This window comes from Canis lupus, chromosome 10, assembly GCF_003254725.2.
Source record: "Canis lupus dingo isolate Sandy chromosome 10, ASM325472v2, whole genome shotgun sequence".
NCBI classification, from domain to species: domain Eukaryota; kingdom Metazoa; phylum Chordata; class Mammalia; order Carnivora; family Canidae; genus Canis; species Canis lupus.
The window spans coordinates 41072247-41091120 of NC_064252.1; the positions used below are offsets into that span (position 1 = coordinate 41072247).

Here is an 18874-nt window from a genome sequence, read left to right on the forward strand (position 1 = left end):
CATGAGGCATCCAGCTGGCTTAACCTTTGAAGGGGGATTCAAAAAAAGGTATCAAGTAAGGCATCTGCTTTAGAAAGGAATTATTTCATTTGGCAAAAATTTTACAATTAAATAAATATTCATTAACAGCCAGATATTAGTTGTTAGAAGATGTTCAAAAACAGGGTCATTGCCATTAGGCATGCATAGGGTCAGACACAACCAATCTACATGCATCATCACATTTGCCCTGGATCCAAGGAAGAGAGGCTAAGATGCTATTTATTGAGTTTCCCTTGTATGCCTCAGTCACCAAAGGGATAAGTTTGCAATAATAGCATAAAGATAAAATATGCCGTCCCCTTCAGTAAGCCTAAAGAGTTCAGGTATATCCGAGACAGACAGATATTTGCAAGATGCACATATGATATAAATACAGGCATTTATTATATACAAACGTGTATATATTATATATACAAAATATTTTTAAAACATACATGTATTACATTTATGTGTGTATTCAGACATGTCTATTAACAGATATATATGTAGTGTTACCCAAATCCACATATACACATGCATAAATACCACACACGTATGTAAATATAAACATACATAGGTTTGTGGGTATATGTTTACAACACACACATACATACACAGAGGTTAATCAAACTTCTGTTTGACATTTCTCCAGGCATTTACATGTACCCATAAAATTCTTGAGAAAAAAAAAAAGGCCTTTTATTTTGGGGGAATGAAGACAATATATCAATACTGCATATAGTGTCTATATATGCCACACCAAAATATGAAGCAACAAGCATTATTCTATATATAGCATTCTTTTTAAAGCTGTATTGTTCAAATACCTATTTGTTTGGATAGTTTACAATGACAATACAATCTATAAGCATTGATAAAATTTTTCAACAGTGGCAGTTTCTGTTTAGAATAAATGGAAAAAGAAATGCTAAAAAAAAAACCAAAATCAATTACCACATAAAGGGGGAACTATTTACATTTTTAGTGAATTATGTCACAATAACTCCTGGACTCCCAGAAGAATGGGAATATTAAAATTTTTGCTATATGTATACTTATTTTATCCCAGTGAGCCTTCTCTCCCCTAAATTATCTAGATAATCTCAGGATCAGTACGGGATGCCAATTACTCCAACTACACTTATTTCATAAAGCCAGCTTAAACTAGCCCTGTCATTTGTGTAAACCAAAAAAATCATTACTTGAAGAATTCAAAATCATTCTAATTTATTTGCTTATAGATGTCTTACAAATAAAACAGAATGGTTAGACACACCGTATGATTCTCTATATCCAAAGGTGTATCATTTTATAAAGTTCAACCAGCCAATTGCCCCTTCAACTGTTCACAGTCAGAGTCACAGTAGTGGGAAAAAATTACCCTTCAGAAGCCAGAGTGGGGCTCTTAATACTCCTCCACTGTCATTTCAGATGTGTTTTTTCTTATATTTCCCACCCCTCAAGACCAATCTAGGCTGATCTTCATGTTCCTGAAGACAGAGGTCCTAGCACTTGCCTTGGTTAGCTAGCTCAGAAACTCTAAGTTCTCGCTGGATGTTTGCTCTGCCTTTCCTCTTACCCTGCTAACAAAGTTAAATGTTCTTATGCTTGCTTTATGCTCATTATAATATATACGATGTTTAATATTTCCCCACTCTCCTTGGATTTAACATCTAGTATACTGTCTTCCTAAGTTTTTGCTGGAATTTCTGTAACCTACCCTCAGTCATCACAGAGGAAATGTCTCTATGTATTTAATGCTTTCAAACAATCAACAAAAATGTAGTTTCTATTTCATCTCTATTGTATGAGCCCCCTCATTCCTCATGGCATCCCACCAAAATCAAATTGGGGACTCATCCTCTTAATATATTTTTTTTCTATGTAGCTCCAGCACTGTGGGTCTTTCCCTACAATGCTACCCTCCTGACGATGTATGTACAGCTTATTTTTACTAGCACCCCATATCTGTCTAATCCTATGATATTCTAAGCCTCTTTGTAAATCTGTTTTCTTTCATGAAACTATAAGTCAACTTATGTGTTCACCGAATTGACCATCAAAATTGAATTGACCATCATCAATTGAGTAAAAACCTTAAAATAGTACTTGGGGACATAAGCTCTATTTCTATCCCCCCAAAAAAACTCATTTTTAAATTTTTGTTTATCTCAATTATATTGATTTCTATCATTCACTTTATCTCTTTCTATTCAAATTTATAATTCTGGGTAGACACACACACACATACACAAGTATGTGTTGATGAAAGATACACAGGTATATAGACAAGAACCAAATACTGACACCTCATCCACCATACATCTTTATACATGGACTTAATATTTAAATTGAATAAGTACATTTCATATATTAGTCATAAAAGTGACTAAATGGCCAGTAATAGCATACCTGGTAGTTTTTTTTTTTTTTTATAAGTCTTACTCGCAACCTCCAAATTGAACAGCATCATTCAGCCTTTCTGTATGGTTTGTCCAGCTGGTTCCACTGCATATGCTACCTGCTGCCCAACCAAACTGAACTCCTTGAACAAATACAATATGAAAAAATCATAGCTTTCTCCAAAGTCCAAGGGCATAACTAACTGTTCTTTTATTTTGCTCTTCCCAGAATGTCACCAAAAAGACATCTTATTTGTTACATTGAAACTTGATGCAAAATCAACACTCTTAATAAAATTTTAACATGATATTTGGAAGCTTCTGAAAATTAGTCAATACACTGAATAGAGACAAACATACTATCCTAAATCAGACATAAGGCTGTTACAAGAATATATGGCATATTTCTGCTATTTTAAAGTATATTACTTATTGACACAGCACAAACAACTCACCTTCCTTCCTTCCACGGATTGCTGGTAAGTAGATTGGGAAATGCATCTGAATTAATGTGATTGATATGCATTACAACTATGAAATACTTCCAAAGTATGTATCTGTGTAAAAGTGTCATACACATCAGATATTCAGCCAATTGCCTTATGATAAATATATGGTAGCCGCATAAGTGTATTAGAAAATGAGGATAACCATCTGAAATTTATAAATATTCAAACCTTTACTGAAAGCAGCTTGTATGTGAAATTTAAATGACATATAATACACCAGAAAAAAGGCTCCATTCCAAAATTCTACAAAAAAGAATTGTATTTACAGATGACATGAACTAATCAAATACATCTAGCATCGTCTGGAAAACTTAATGGCATGCCATAACTTAATATCACAGTAAATATGCATAACAGAACCCATAATTATTTTTCTAATAATCAAGCCAAAAGCAAAGAAGTAAATGGAGCAATATAAAAATGAAAACAGAAAAAGACAAAGGCAAGTAGCATAAAAAAACATTTATGATATAACTCAGATGGCTTGAGAAACCAGTTAAACCCCTGAAGCTATGTTTTTTTGTCTTGTATTTTTGTGGGTTTTTTGTTTGTTTGTTTTTATCACATGCTAGTCCTATCTGTCCCTAAATACTAAAATGCCCTCATGATTCTGCAGATACATCAGACTGTGGCTATTCCTCCAAAAATCCCTCCCACTGAAACAAGTTTATGGAAAGTACAGATGTGTCCATAAGACAGGCAATCTCTCCATCAGGAGAACTGCTGAATGGAAAGCAATCGCCCCTCTATCCCACAGCATCTTCTAGGTGGTCACTCTTAATTTGCCTCTGAGTCCTGCCCTAGGTATTCACAACAGCTGCAGAGTAAAACGCTGTGTCCAGAACAAAGCTCGCATACCATGCGGGTTCTCTGTTCCCTCACCAACACCAAACTGCTCCTTGGTGGAGGTTTCCAAAATGCAAATGCAAAGTGGACTTCTCAGATGGATTTGATTTCAATCAAAATTAGTGCCAAACAAACATCTTTGATATGCAAAATGTCTGCATGTCTACACCAGCAAATAAAAAAGAATTATCCACCAAGCAGCACAAAGTTTTCTTCCAAGATGTTAAAGGAAATAGCAGATCTGTAAATGTTAAAATACCTGTTGTAAAGATGAAGAAACTGAGAGACAATAATTAAGGGAATCAAATGATCAGAAGAACTACAACCCATAAAGTCTTGGGAAAAGTTAATATTTCATAGTCTTTAATAAAGCAAGGCTATTATCATTTCATATGGAAATATTTTGAAAGTTTATAGCTAGTGCATATTAAAAGCACATTTCATCAATAAATTTTCACATGCTGAACATATTAGCATATAATTTTAAATAAGAATTTCAAAATATCAAACAGAACTAAGTACTAAGCTAAGGTGCTTTTTTTTTTTTTTTACATATTTTCAACCATATTACATATTACAATTAATCCACTGAGCTCCTAAAAGTCCAATCTGCTTTATGTGTAATTTGGTGTACAGATTTGCCACTTTTTTTATTTTTATTTTTTTAGATTTGCCACTTTTAAACATAGTTTAAGGTTTCTGTAAGCATGCACAATTCAGTGAATATAATTAGATAACCAAACTCCTGTTGGTAAGAAAGTGGAATAAGTACACATTCTCAGTCTGGTTGTGGCCCATTGTAACTGATGTGTTTGCCTGGCTCTCGCCACAAGCACACTGCTATCTATTTTTAAGTCATAAATAATTGGCTTACAGGAGTCAGTGAATATGTATGTGGATATGCATGTGTGTGGAGAAAAGATGGAATAAGTTCTCTGACAACATTTGTTTTCCGTTCTTAATTATTCTCCAAAGATTTTTTCGAAGTGAATGCCAAGAAGGAGACTTTAAATCAAAGCTTCCCTGGCCCAGGTAGTGGTGTTATGTCATTATCAGACCTTTGTGACCTGCATGACCCCTAACCGGTGCAATGAAAGGGAGACCCATGCTACCTGCTTCTTTGAGAATTAGGTTAGTGATAGCACCTACGTAGGATGGAAACCTGTGGTTATCTGGAAAGATTCTAGGACTTTCCTATTGGAGGAAATTACAAGTAAAATGTAAAAGCAAAATTGAAATACCAACTAAAAAGCTCACAACTAATTCTATGCTGGGATCACCAAAACAAAATGAAAAAAAAAAAAAAAGTTCTGTCTTAAAACCTCTCAAGAAAATGCTTGTGGCAATAGTTTGATTAGTGATGTATTTGAATATGCCGACCAATAACCAGGAATAGTAATCCAGCAAGCAAAGAAAAAAATATCCCCGCCGGGGCCAGAAAAAATGACCAGCCATACAGAACAGAAGGGGTGAACTCCAAGCAGTCTCTCATTTTCATGTTTTTGTAGCCTTCCATGTCAGCCACTGCCTGGACCCAGATGACATACAGCATCACCACCAAGGAAAACAGGATGCCTGAGAAGGACAAAACAAAAGACCTTTAGTCTTTCTGAAGATGTTTTCCCAAGAATGCTAACCAATCATTTGCCTGATGATATGTCTCTAAAAATACCATTCTAGCCAAATCACCTACTTTGTGCCATACCCTTTATTATGTGCTTTATATGCACACTGTTATCTTTAATTTTCATAGCATTGAGACAGGTTATGGCAACAAGAACAATGGCAACAGCTGACATGCATTTATTGAGTAGTTACTGTATGCCAGGCTCTGTATTAGGTGTTTGTGAACATAAGAGTCAAAGATCCTGCCTGGAATTTCTTCTAACACTTTCCATCTGTACTATATGCCTGATTTGGGGTGAACACTATAATACATTATAGTATTATACTATGTATATAACTATAAATATAATAAATATATACTAAATATATATAACTATATATTTAATATATATTTCAATATATACAATGAATTGGCAAATATATTTAATATATATTTCAATATATACAATGAATTGGCAAAATAGATACTATTGGCCCTCAGTTATAAGTATGTGCAAACATAGCTACTAATTTTCAGATTTTCAGCTCAGGTCTTTCCGACTATTATTATATTATTATAACACAGCCAACTTGTGCTGTGGATAATTTTGTCAATGAAAGAGAAGCTAAGGTAAGTACCAGACAAGAACAGAGATGAAAGCACTGAACTAATGTAAAAAAATAGACATGATTCCTTCAAATTGAAATATAGATGCTAAAGACTGACCTATAGCATAAAGGCAACATTGTCTGGAAAGAATGAGGAAAACAATTAATGAAAAAATTCTGTGGAATGTAAAACCACAGGTTTAAGAGCAAGAGTCTTGGTAGACAAGAGAAAGAAACGAAAGGAGAACGGACGGATGTAGGGAGGGAGCATTATGACAGAAGAGCTTTACAAATACTAAAATTTGAGAATATTGCTAAGCATATACTTTTCCATGTGGCTGTTACTGAAATAACAGAAGGGAGCAGCACCATGATGCTGAGCTACAACCCCAGGAAAGTCAGCTAAGCTGATTCATTGGTGAGTGAGTGACAGGTCTTGCACGCATTCAAACCACGCACCCTGAGGGATTCAAATTTATACCTGAGCAAAATATACTTGAGGTCATTTTCTAGTTGCCCAAAAGTTCAATCCAAACATGTCAAGGACCTATTATAGTCTTTGAATTAATGAATGGAACCATCATGCATAAAATCTCCATATTCTAATTGCGAGTCAGTCTGAAAGGTAAACATAACCCTGTGACTAGAAGCAGAGATGGAGGCACATTGGCAGGACAGAGTATCTTTTAAGAGCCCAGCCATTAATCACCCTTCTCTAGTTAATTGTGCTCCAACAGTATTTGGGATGTCCTCTCTCTCTTAGGCCATCAATTGCATAAAGAATCCTGAGAAGTACACACAAAAGAAGAAGGGCTCATAAATATGCCGAGGTGAGTTTTAAACTTTCTCATAATCGTGATACGAACTATAGAGCAATGAAGAATCAACAGAGATGCTCCACTAATAAGAAACATTCTTCACACTGTGGTCTGTAATGTAAATGCAAATACTGGAGCACAGAAGAGTGCAATTTAACCACTGAACAACAGCTATGTCAGAGAGAAATAGTAAAGTCATAGCCGGCGAGCAAACTACTTGCAAAGCCGTACCTCAGATGTTGACAACAATATGGCAATGCCATGTGTTGTCGAGCAACTCTGTGCATTTCAATACATTTTTCTGCAAATATATAGACACTGTTCCCTCCTAATGTAAAGGTTTGGCTTAGTTATTTGCATACTATTTGCCTAATGCAAACACACTGCAAACCTTTGTTATTATCTGTTGCTATGTTTCTTATCTCTCTAGTATCATGTGAATCTCTCATGCTTTCAGATATTTTTATAAAAAATGAAAGTTGCTTTTGTGAAAAACCAGTAGCCTTATGCATATTTTCTTTCAAAAGTTGCAAAACCTATTACTGAATTGAGTATTTTAAAAAATGTATTGCAAGTAATCATGTGGATGATTCTTAATAAGGAAGAATTAACTTATATTTTAAAATTGCTGTTATTTGAAGAGCATTTACATCCTGAAAACAATGAAAATAGGCATTTCTATCACTACAATCTTTAATTGTTCACTAACTGAAGACACAGTCAATTTAATTTATATCATATCAGTTTATAATTATATCTTCCCATGGGCTAAAAAAGTGTTTCCCTACCTATTAAATTGCCAGTATTTCATACCAGTGTATATATGTGCATGTGCGCACTCACATGCAGAGAGAGAGAGATAGGCAGAAAGAAAATGAATTAACGGGCATTGGAAAATATTTATACCAAAGGCCAAATGTTTAGCTGATGTGGCAGCAAGACTCTATGTTGGGGGCTTTACATAAGGCATTTGGCCAACAGAAGAGTCAGAAGACTGTTACATAGAGGTAGACTAATGAAACAAATAAATATATTGATTGAAATTAATTGGAGTCATGCTATTCACTGCCTAAAAAGGGAGTTACAAATTTGAAAAGGAGGAAAACTAAAATAAAGCCAATGATGTTTGTTTGGAATTAAATCTATCAGTGTGAATTCATGGTGATAGATGGATAGATAAATATAGAAGTGTGTGTGTGTGTGTGTGTAAGATACACTCGTATATATACAACTGCATATATGTCCTGGCTCCATGTCCTGAGAGAATCTGAGAGCAATAACACCCCAGTTGCATGGAGCACATTAAGTGTCCGGATCATGGCTTCTAAATACCAGGAACCAGGTATCTCAAAGAAATAGGTGAATCCAGGCTGGAGTGGAAAGTACAAGGTAAATCTGGAATGGCAGATGTGCTCTAGGAATGGCGGGAGTGTTTCAGAAGCTAGCTTGAGGGGCTTCCCTTAGCCAGTTCTGAGGCGATCAGACTATCAAACAAATAATGATAATGACACATGATACCTTACTAAATAAAAGAAAAATCCATGAGCCCACCGTGATATAAATAAATGAATGAATAAATTAGACAGGGAGAAGGGAAATCTTTTCCTTAGAGAATGCTAACTTATAAATGTAGAAGGAATATTTCAATTAGAAATCACTACTTGGCAATCATTTAGGTAATAATTCAGGCAAGAAACAAAAATGGATGCTAAAACTAGTAAACAAAATTCAGATGAGAAATAAATACTACACAGGTTCAAAGTCTCTTCCCACAAGACACTTAACAATTGTAAAGGGAAAAACAGTAATTTCATACTGTAATTTTATAGTAAACAGTAAAATTATTGCAAACAGTAATTATATATTGAAATATCACCAAAATATCCCCAAAAATGATCAAAGTGAACATCACCAATGGCATGACATATTGATGTCACTAACCACCTTGTAAGATACAATGAGAATAATACAGCATCACTGCAATGATACAGCCAAAAATGAAGAGCATAAATCCAACCAGAAGGAAATATCAGGCACACCAATTCAGGAACATTCTAGAAAATCACAGGCCTGTACTCTTGAAGAGTCAAGGTCATGAAGGTCTAAGTAGGACTTATTCTAGTCTGATGGAAATTCAGATGACATAACTACTAAATGCAAAGCATGTCTCAGGACTGGAGCCTTTTGCTGTAAAAGACATTGAGATAGTGAAAGATGAATGGAATCTCTGGGTGGAAAGAGTTTCAACTTCTATGTAAATCTGAAAATATTTCAAAACAAAATGAATGAATAAAAAAAGCATGGGGGAAATCTGTGTTTACGTGTATAGAAAGTGCATGCTGGGAGGATGGGAGGAGAGTATGTGTGTTCATACATCCAGAAAGACACATCTTTTGGTGGGCTATTATGACAATTAATGAACAATAATATTGCTGATTTGGCCCACCTACCAAGTGGAGAGTCCCATTTGGAGAAACACTAATGGAAAATACTATGGAAAAAACTTAATTATTATCCCCTGATATCTTAAAGAATTCTCATTCATGAAAATGTCAAATAATATCTGTCCTGAGTAACAAGTGAGTTACATTTCAAACCCATTTGCCATTATGATTTTAGCAGGAAGAGAAAATATTGCTAATATTTAGGTAATAATTTATTTTTAATTAAGTTATATTTAAATTTGGTCATATTTTGAAAGCATAATTTATTTCCAATTAAAATTTTAAAATACCTAATTTTTGAAGACCAAAAAAAATTAATAAAACATCTCACTGGAGGCATAATCAAAGTAAGGTACCAAATCCCAAGAAGATTTGTGATAATAAAACCATAGACCAATAATTAAGTCACAAGAATAATGTGTTGGTTCTCTTATTAATTAGCAGTATGGGAAAGAACCTTTCGAATGTATGATTTTATATGGATCATCTTACATAGTTGAAAACTTTTCCCTCTAAATATCTGATTTCGATTTGGAAAGCATTTTCTCTGAAACAAAGTTCACATAGTCACTAAGGGCCATTAGGAACACAATTGCTAATGATAAACAATAAGGAAATCTTCACAATGTGGAAAAAAAATACAAAAGAATTTACCCAACATCAAGTCACAGACTGAAAAATAAAACTGGATTTCCTCATTATTTCATGGAAACAAATATGGAAAAATAAGGCATAGCATAAAGATTTTGTATACTATATTATAAAAACCAGATTTAAAAACACATTCCTAGGGAAAAGTTAGCCACAGAAATGGAAACTCTTCAAAAACACAGGCAAATGTCAAACCCCTATATTCTTGCTTAGAAATATATCCACCTGTATCAAAAAAACAAAAGCCTGGGCAGCCCCAGTAGCCCAGCAGTTTAGCGCCGCCTTCAGCCCAGGGCGTGATCCTGGGGACCTGGGGTGGAGTCCCACGTTGGGCTCCCTACATGGAGCCTGCTTCTCCCTCTGCCTGTGTCTCTGCCTCTCTCTCTCTCTCTCTCTCTCTCTCTCTCTTATGAATAAATAAATACAATCTTTAAAAAAACAACAACAACAAAAAGCCTTTTGGAATAACTGAAAAATAATAAACTTGATCCTTAACTGCTTAGGTATAAATGAACTGCCTTTGAAATGTGTTTTAACAACGTGAATCACAGGCAGCTATTGGATTACTTAGGGAAGAATCATAAATTTAAGATGATTCCATTAGCCTCTTTTAGTCATGCTTGCACACGAATTCAGTGGCAACTCATTTTAGCTTTCAATGGGCACAGGAATGGCCAAAGAATTCTGTAGTCAAGAAAATGCATTATGAAGGAAGTTAAAGTGAACAGTGAACAATACATTAGAATCAGAAAAAAAAAAATTGCCTTTTCTCCCACTGTAGGCAGCATGTACTCTAGAGACAGGGCAATATCCAGCAAGCACATCTAGAAAAACAGAACTAGAAAGCAAGCTTCATAAAATTTTAGGGATGATAGCATCAGTTTACTCCTTGTGTCTATTTTCAGAGGATGATATGAGGTCTGCAGTCCCAAGGTCAAACCAGCCTGTGGCATAATTCAAAGGGATACCCTGATAACAGGTACAACAGATTAGGATGAAGACAAAGATATCCTATAGCAGGGAAAACATTCCAAGGAGGTGGAAGGAGACGAAGTAACGAAGTTACTTTTCCAGGGGGAGATCCCAGAAAGGCAGAGAGAGGATTCGTGCTAACTGTAGAAATGAAGAAAAATCTGGAGCATGGGTAAGAATGCAAAGGATAGTAGCACTAATGGAATGGTAAACCTGGGTCTGACATGCCCAGAAGGAAGATCAAAAAGGAAGTTTGATAAGCTATGTATTTACTATCATTTTCTAAAAGGAAACATAGCAATTCACCAAGAAACATATAACAAGTGCCTTCTCGGATCTGCATAGGAGCACTGGGCAGCGTAACTGACCACGTCCCCACAAGGGGCCTTTGCAGAAGACCCACAAGTACTCTTCATATAAACATTTCTGAAATCAGTCCACACTAATATTTGAAGGTACTATATTAAGCCTCAATAGTTTGCAGGTTGTTCTAATAGGTAAAAAGCCCTCCAAGTTCATTGTTTCTCTTTCTTTTTTAACTGAGGTGTAATTTACATAGCGCAAAATGTAGGAGTTTTAAGTATATGGTTTGATGAGAATGTATGGTTTGAGAAATGTAACCATCAGTGTAGCCACAATCCATTGAAAATAGAACATAGTCCTCACTATCATCCTAGAGAGGTTCTGCATGCCTCCTCACACCTCTTCCCCAAAGCATCTATCAGTACAGCAGAGTTTTGCCCTTAGAACCTCATAGAAATGAAATCACGACAGTGTGCAGTTTTTTATCTCTTTCTGTTCATACTCAACATGATGACAGAAAACTACCCATGTCGTGCGTGTGTTAGTAGTTCCTTCCTTTTTACTGCTGCATGCTATTCCCGTTGTATGAATAGACCACAGTTTGTTCATCAATTTATCCTTTGACAATCATTTGGGTTCCTTCTCGGTTTTGGCTACAATGAATTAAGCCACGATGAGTGTTTTGGTTCATGATGCTCAAACTCAAACCTAGAATCTTGAAATGATGGATACATTTCCTCAGACAAATGATTTTCAAAAAAGAAATAGGCAACAACATCTTTTTATGAACCATGATTTTACGTCAAACTGATAAAGTGACGCTGGTCTTACAGGTGCTATGGCAGTGACCTGAAGCGCACCCACTCAGGCTTTCCCCCACACCCCTCAGCCCTCCTAAGAAAACAGTCTTCCCTTCTCTTCCTCATGTATCCGTTTTGTCAACAAAACTTTTGACAGCTGTTCAATAGTGCTCACTGTGCAATTAAACTCTCCAAGTGCTTGGAGCATGGGGATGTTTTGTGACTCTTTGTCTTCTCAGTTCCTTGATTCTTATTTTTAACTGTCATTATGTATTATTTGAAATATACAAAATATGACATATGAATGAATGTTATGAAGTTTCATTATAAAATTAACCCCTGTGAACTGGTCTGCAAGGTAGGAACCAGATGGCAATCCTGCATGTTTGTCTTCTGAGACTTCTTTGGAAAGACAGTCGCCCCTCAGGTATCTAGGGAGTGTCTCTAGCCTTTAATTTAAAGGATATAAAAGTACAACCAAGGAGAAAGAGCTAGACCCTTCCTGAGAATGAGCAAGGGTTTAACCTCTTGGGATGGAATAATAGTGCTCCTTCATGATATGGATGACATTAGAGTCCATAAGCAGTATGTGTTTGGGGCCCAAATTCATAAAAGACTTTGAATAATGCCTGCAAATTACAATTATATATAGGGTCATGATATTTATGTATACGTTTTAAAAATAGAGAGTATTAACTTATAAAATGTAAACACTGAATGCCGCAATATTTTCAAACCGTTTTGTCATGTATTAACTTTTCATATACTAAAAAGCTTAAAAATTGCAGTGTTTGAGACCTTTTTCAACTTTTAATAAACCAATGTGTCAGGTTAAAGGAGGAAACATGATATGAGTGTAGGCTATTCTCATAGATCCATTCCAGAATCTAAAATGCATACTTATTTTTCAAACATTACATGATGGGGAAGGAAAATTTGCCAATTCTACATTTTCTGAAGACTTGTTAGACTTGTCATTACATCGCAACATACTTTCAAAGTAATTATGTATCTGTTAGTTCACTCCCTAAGTTAGTTTTTCTGGGAAATACATTAGAATGTCTTAAAAATAATTGAAATTTGTACCTTTTAATAGTCCTTCTTTACATTAAAAGTTATACCTTTCTCTTATATTTAAATTATGCTAATTTTTATATGTCATATTTCAGAAATTTTAAAGCTGCTCATGCATAATGGTCAACCATAAACAATTTCCACTTTTCATTTTCTTAAACTCAATTTCCACTGATGTTTTTCTAATTTTCTGCGACAGTCTGAACACCTTATATAACTATAATTTCATATCTGTATATTTTCATTATATCTATTTGATTTCCAAATATTCATTGCTACTCAAACTTTACCACACACATTACTGTACAAATATATTAATTGACTCTTCCCTTTCATTTTCTGGCCTAATGTTTTTATTTAGTCAACCACCTATATAATGTCTATTGGAATTCTCAAGTATTTATTACTTTCTTAGATTGGCATAATCATTGTAGGCATTAAACACCCTGTCTATCCAATACTCTGTACTCTCTTGAGAAACAGTTATTGATAGAGAATGATCCTGAGGGTTTATCCATCTGCACAGTCATTAGGGATTGCATCTGGAAAGTGGATTTTCATTTAACTCCAAGGAAGTGTTTACTCACAATAGATGAGTTTCAAAAAGCAGGAGGTGGTTGAAGGGCATAGGCCTGGACTCTAACTGCCCTGGTTTAAATCTTACCTCAAAGGTGTACAGGCTGGAAAGCTTTATACTTGACAAGCTGAGTAACCTTGAGCAAGTTCTATACTTCTCTGTGTCTCAGTATCTTTTTTGGTAAAATACAGATCATGCAGGTGCCTACTGCAGACAGTAGTCATGAGATTAATGGAGGTAACACGCACTGGGCGAGGTGCCTGGAACAGGGCAAGCGCATAATAAGCATTGGCTAGTTTTGTTATTATCATTATTTTTATTGAGCTTTGGCATTAGCTCCTGATAATGGCTAGTAAATATTATTCTCTGAAATCTTTTAAAGCGTCAGAGCTTCTCATATGACTGGGCTATTTCAGGACTAGTCAAGAGGCAAGGGGATAAACCACCACAGTGCCTTCCAGTCTGAGATGTCATGAGAAGTGAGGGAGATTATCTGCCCATGTCTTACTAGAATCTTCCACCAGGTGGCACCAGTCACCCCATAGGCCCCTCACGACATTTTAGGAAGGTTAACAGGTGAATCCAGACTTGTGCTCACTTATACATATTAAGGACATTTTCTGTTTTAAGTGTCCAGTAAGCAAGCTTTCTGCCCATCCCCAACAACCTTATAGTTACAGGAAGTAAAAATCCTTCTAGGACAGACTTGCTGTCTTACTAATGTATTTCTCTTTTCTACAAGTAAGTATAAAGGGTGGGAGAAAAGGCCTCAGGAAAATTCATGAAATTTTCAGTAAAAAAAGCAATATGCCTTACTCATTAACCACTAGCTATTTCTGAGCAAAGTGATTATTTGGGAGAAGGGTATGGAATAAAACGGAATATTTGCAAAGAAATTAAATCCCTTGCAGAACTAAGTTAATAGTAGATGTTAATGATGCACATACTTTAAAAAAGCAGAATGAAGCAGATGGAAATTCATTCTGCCTTTCCACCATACCAAAAACTAACCCCAAACTAGATATGCCATTTATAAACCAGAACGAATCTTGTCGTACTACACATCTGAAAACTTCCTTTCAGTGTGGAGATTAATTATATCCTATAATAAAATATCATGTGAGTAAAGGCATTCTTTTGTAGGCCTACAGCTCTAGTTCTCAGAAGAACCACACAAATACATTTTTAAAGTGGAATGGGGACCATTCATTCATGTTTGCAGTTCAAGGTTTTCCAAAAAGTCCCACTAAAGCTGTTACTGAGCTGACCTCTCATACCCTAGATTCATCTGGGCAAGGGCTGGACCATCCTCTCAAATGTCTCCCATAAGGACACATATGCACAACCAGCCCAAGTCAAAGTAAAGACTTAGGAGCACAGGTCTCTCTACGTAACCCCTCTGTGTCTCTTCTTCACATTCCTCATCCCTTCTCCAGCCTTCATTTGACTGAGGTATTGGAAACTCATAAAACTGGGTCTCACTCATGCCCTCTGAATTCTTCCTCTGGGAACCTGCCTCTTCACTGTAGCATCATACATCCTATCATACTGGTGCCCCGTTCAACACTGAGTGGGGTCAAGTCTGATTCTAACAGCCCATTACACACATTCCAACTGATAAGCAATGTGAGGAAAAATAAACTTTCAAAGAAGTATCTGAGAAAGAAAAGTTATATGCCTTAAAGTATTTTTGTAAGTGAAAATTCTTCAGAGCTCTTTCCTCTTTAATATTGACCAACACTGATTTATTCTAGCACTTGACATTTCTATGAAGTGACATATTGAGGTCATTAAAATTCCACATCAAAATTTGAAAGGAGGCCTTCCCACATTATTATATTATCAATATCCAAAACAATGCTTTTCCTGAACAAATTCCCAAATATGGCAACCAAAGGCACAAAGCCAGGGCATGAAACAAGTAATTTTAGAAACATAAGAGTGACTGGTTCTTCCAGAAGTACTCAGGAAGCACATCTAGTGTACAAAGCTTTTGGACTGAGCAAAAGAGAAGTAAATCCAAGCTGCTGTTTTGTGTTTCATAAAAATCGGAGACAGGAATTCTAGTACAACAAGCACATTTGGCTCACGTATCAGTAACTTCCAGTTATAATGAGTCACGCCTTTGTTTCTGTCACGTACCTCCAACAGAACAGACCTATGAATGAAATGTTAAGTCCTGGACTTTGGTGAAATATTCTGTTCCCCATTGGGAGGTTATGTTGTGATTTTCTCCCGAAAGCCTACTTTTGGTGCACTAAGAAAGACACAGAAGCTTTAGAAAAGCCATTCTGGCAAGCATTCACTGGCCTTCCAGGCCTGTTCTGCTAATAGTGAGGCCCCTTTGCTTGTCCGTGTAAGCGGCTGTTTATAGCCTGGATCTCTCACTATATAGACATGGAGACAGCAGGTGCAAGTAGGGAGATGCGTGTGCCTGTAAGTTTAGAATGCCTGCCTCTAGGCTGTCAGCAATTCTTCCCTAATCCCTTCCTGCTCACGGTCTTCTGTTTCCTCTGCATATTCTTCTCTTGCTCTACTTTATCTGGAGGAAGATGTGAGGAGCAAGGTATGACACTGAATTCTTCCTGGAAGCCACGTGTTCAGTTTCAACAACAAAAAAGAAAAAAAAAAAAAAAGAACATCTAAAATATGTCCCTTGACTGCTGTGTCTTTTTTTTTTTTCTAGGATTAAGGTGAAAAGTATCTTGTAGTTTTCATCACCACATTTATTTTATCTCATTAGAAATAAATGTGGTTTACTGATGAGCTACTACAAATTCCATTGATCTTTTGAAAGAAAAGGAAAACAAACCACAAATCCAATTTAATTCTGATTCAATAGTTTTTATTATATTTTGTAGTCAGATTTTTATATTCCTGTCAGTACCGCTCACCTTTTCTATTCTACTTTTTTTTATTCTATTTTTTTTTATTCTACTTTTTTTAAGAGGGTTCACATCACTATAGTTTCAGAAAGCACTGTCCTCCAGATCCAAAGGGAGCAGGGAGGGGTCATGGAAGGATGTGCTTCAGACGGTTTGTCCCACATGGCAGAAATTTTTAAAAATTCACCCCAAATCACTCAGCTTGTATCCCTGGTGACCAGTAATGGCTTGAGCAACAGCCTTCTGGGCAAGGAGTATACTCTGTGGTCACAGAGTGGGGCAGGAGTCAAACCACTGCTTTGCCGCCAAAGAACTAATTGTTCCAAAGGGCTAATTACACAGCAGAGGTACCCTTTGCTTCCATTAATGCATCCTGAGTCTAGAATAAAGGCTGCTATCTTCCTCTGGCTTACAAGATGTCCGTGTAGTCTCACCAACTTGAGGGTCTCACAAGGGACTTAGCTGAGATTCAGAAGCCTTTCAGGCACCTCAACCCAGGAGGGACTCTGTCTAGCACTACATTCAGCAGAAAAATGTAATCTCACTTTGTCACTCAGGAAAAGGCTATTTCAATTACAAAAGAAAAATATTTGTACCCTAATATGCTGGGAAATACTGATTTAAAGTTTTTACGGCTTATTACCTAGTAATGTCAGTATCCCGGAACTTCCAGATCACATCATTATTCTTTCCTGTACACTTAGAAGTCTTACTCATGCACAGCAATTCCTGTATTGATGTTGCTTTGCCCAGGCACTAGGAAAATTCAGCTATGTTTAATTTCCTCCATATAACTTAAATGTTTTATAGTGGTATGCTCACCCATTCTAACTTCTCCTGCATCTTTCTTATCACCTCCAATATCAAAGAACTAGGAGAAGACTAGTGTCAGCCCCTTGGAATGGAAAGTTCTCTGGGAGTCCACATTAAAACAAATTTCAGAATTTGCTTAGGTTTTATAGAGTGTGCGATGAGATTCACTGAAATAGGTTGGGTGTTATAACATCCTGATGATTACCATGCACTTGTTCCAGAACTGAACCTCCTCGGGGAATACATGGCTTAGCCTGCTTGAAGAGGAATCTGCCCAACTGCAAGGAGTGGCAACATATGTCCTCCAAACTTTGCTCTAAGCCTGTTGACAGAGCAAGAGGAATACTATGGACCCCCGCCCCTTACTCATACCGACAACTGTGACATCAGCATGACTCAGTCATGCATGGAATGCCCAAAAACAGTCTTCTTACTAATGCCAAAGAGACTTCATACATGCACACACCCAGCATTGGCCATTTGGAATTTGGCTATTCCCCATCCTAAAGCCATCTGTCCAAATAAAGAGAGAGTGTGCAATCTTGTTTGTGGCATTGATAAAGCTGCCACGGCAACCCCAGGCCCAAGCTGCACCTGTTCCTAACTGCCCAGCACAGCACAGAGCATTGGCACAGGGCAGCATGGGAGCTCAGTTAGGCAGGGAATGACAAGGCAAGCCATAAAAAACAAAGAGATTCTAGAGTACCAGACACATAAAACGAGATTCCTTCATTTTGAAAATATAAAATCTAAACAAAGAAAGCATTCTAAGTTCAGTTCAGTTTAACTCATTGACTATGTGCATAGTTGCATACTAAATGTGATACACAAAAATTTGGCTGGCCAAAAAACCTAGTGTTTACTATATATTTTCCAAGTGTTCATATAGCATATAAGTTTCCAACTTTGATTCTGAAAGGATAAGTTGCTTATTAATATTACCTGAGAATCTTAATAATAAACAATGAAAAGATTTTTAAATTCTTCTATCAATAAGTACTGAAACTTAAGAATGATTTATTGGCCCCATAACCACCTTATAGAGCTGTTTCACTGTAAAAACTGCCATTAGACTGTAAAATTCAGTTATTCCTGAGAATATCACCTTTTCTGCCCAAGCTAATTTTGTCTCATCCTACAGAATTTCTTTCTCTGTTCTTTGGAAACAAATGGCCCTACACAAACAAAGAAATCTGCCATGAAGGAAATTAAAAGTCAAGTTTAAAAGGAAGTGTCCTCATAATTGTCCAGTTTGGTTGTTTTCAGAATGGGTCCCAGAATACCATGGACACCTCTCAGTTCCCAGGGGCCTTTTACATGAAGACCTGAGCAAGGAGAACCCCAGCCCCATACCCACACAGAGCAAAGATTCTCCAAAAAAAAAAAAAAAAAAAGAAGAACCTCACTGGTCACAGGCATGTGAGTACAAACTATCTTCCTACAGAGTTCCCAGCCAAATGTAATTCTTTGGATATACTACCTTCTTGCACAATTTAAAAATGACCAACATTTTTTTTTTCAAAAGCACTAAACACACACAGGGAT

General features: G+C 36.3%; 1 protein-coding gene across 1 annotated transcript in view; it reads right to left on the reverse strand.

The window, feature by feature from the left end:
* Window positions 1–402: 402 nt before the first annotated feature.
* TMEM182 (transmembrane protein 182) overlaps window positions 403–18874 on the reverse strand; it is a 59335-nt gene continuing 40863 nt past the window's right edge. Inside the window, exon 5 of the mRNA XM_025463325.3 lies at window positions 403–5353. Coding sequence (XP_025319110.3) covers window positions 5133–5353 — 221 coding nt within the window. The 3' untranslated portion in view covers window positions 403–5132. The remainder of the gene's footprint in view (window positions 5354–18874) is intronic.